Source organism: Bison bison, unplaced genomic scaffold (genome assembly GCF_000754665.1).
Source record: "Bison bison bison isolate TAMUID 2011002044 unplaced genomic scaffold, Bison_UMD1.0 scf7180017845796, whole genome shotgun sequence".
Lineage (NCBI taxonomy): Eukaryota > Metazoa > Chordata > Mammalia > Artiodactyla > Bovidae > Bison > Bison bison.
Genome location: NW_011476369.1, coordinates 28,621 through 29,140, shown reverse-complemented (window position 1 = coordinate 29,140; position 520 = coordinate 28,621). Strand labels below are relative to the sequence as shown.

General features: G+C 68.1%; 1 protein-coding gene across 1 annotated transcript in view; it reads right to left on the bottom strand.

The window, feature by feature from the left end:
- Positions 1 to 24: 24 nt before the first annotated feature.
- Positions 25 to 520, bottom strand: part of SCT (secretin) — a 1,495-nt gene continuing 999 nt past the window's right edge. Inside the window, exons 3-4 of the mRNA XM_010837237.1 lie at positions 383 to 475; positions 25 to 178 (exon numbers count right to left, since the gene is read on the bottom strand). Of these exons, the coding sequence (XP_010835539.1) occupies positions 64 to 178; positions 383 to 475 (208 nt within the window). The 3' untranslated portion in view covers positions 25 to 63. The remainder of the gene's footprint in view (positions 179 to 382; positions 476 to 520) is intronic.

Below are 520 nucleotides of genomic sequence, written 5' to 3'. Positions count from 1 at the left end.
CCCCTCCTCCCACCCCCTCCCCTGTCCAGGCCCCCCTCGAGAGGGTCCTTCTTCCTCAGGGCCTCATCGGGTCCCCTCAGCAGTCGGGACGGCCGGCTTGGACACCATGACCCCTGCCTTCAGTGCAAGAGGCAGCTGGGAAGACCAGGCTTGATCCTCGGGGGGCCTCAGGGGCGCCCTGCAGAGACGGCCGGGTTAAGGGTTGGGGTCTTGGCGCGGGAGACCACGCCCACCTGGGGACAGCAGGCCTCTCTGGTCACCAGCGCCGGCAGTTTCCCCTTCCCAGGCTCCTGGACCGGGGTTGTGTCCAATTGTGCCCGAGACCCAGAGTGCCTCAGGGAGGGAGGCGCTGGAGGAGGGATGGGGGAGGGCTGCTGCTCACCAAGCCTGAAGGGCGGGCGCGTCCGACCACAGCAGGCATAGCGGGCCCTCCGCAGACTTGGTCCAGGCTGTGCTGTTCTCTGTGTCCTGCTCGCTGCCCCCCACCCCAAGTCAGGATTAGTCTGGAGTCGGGGGGATC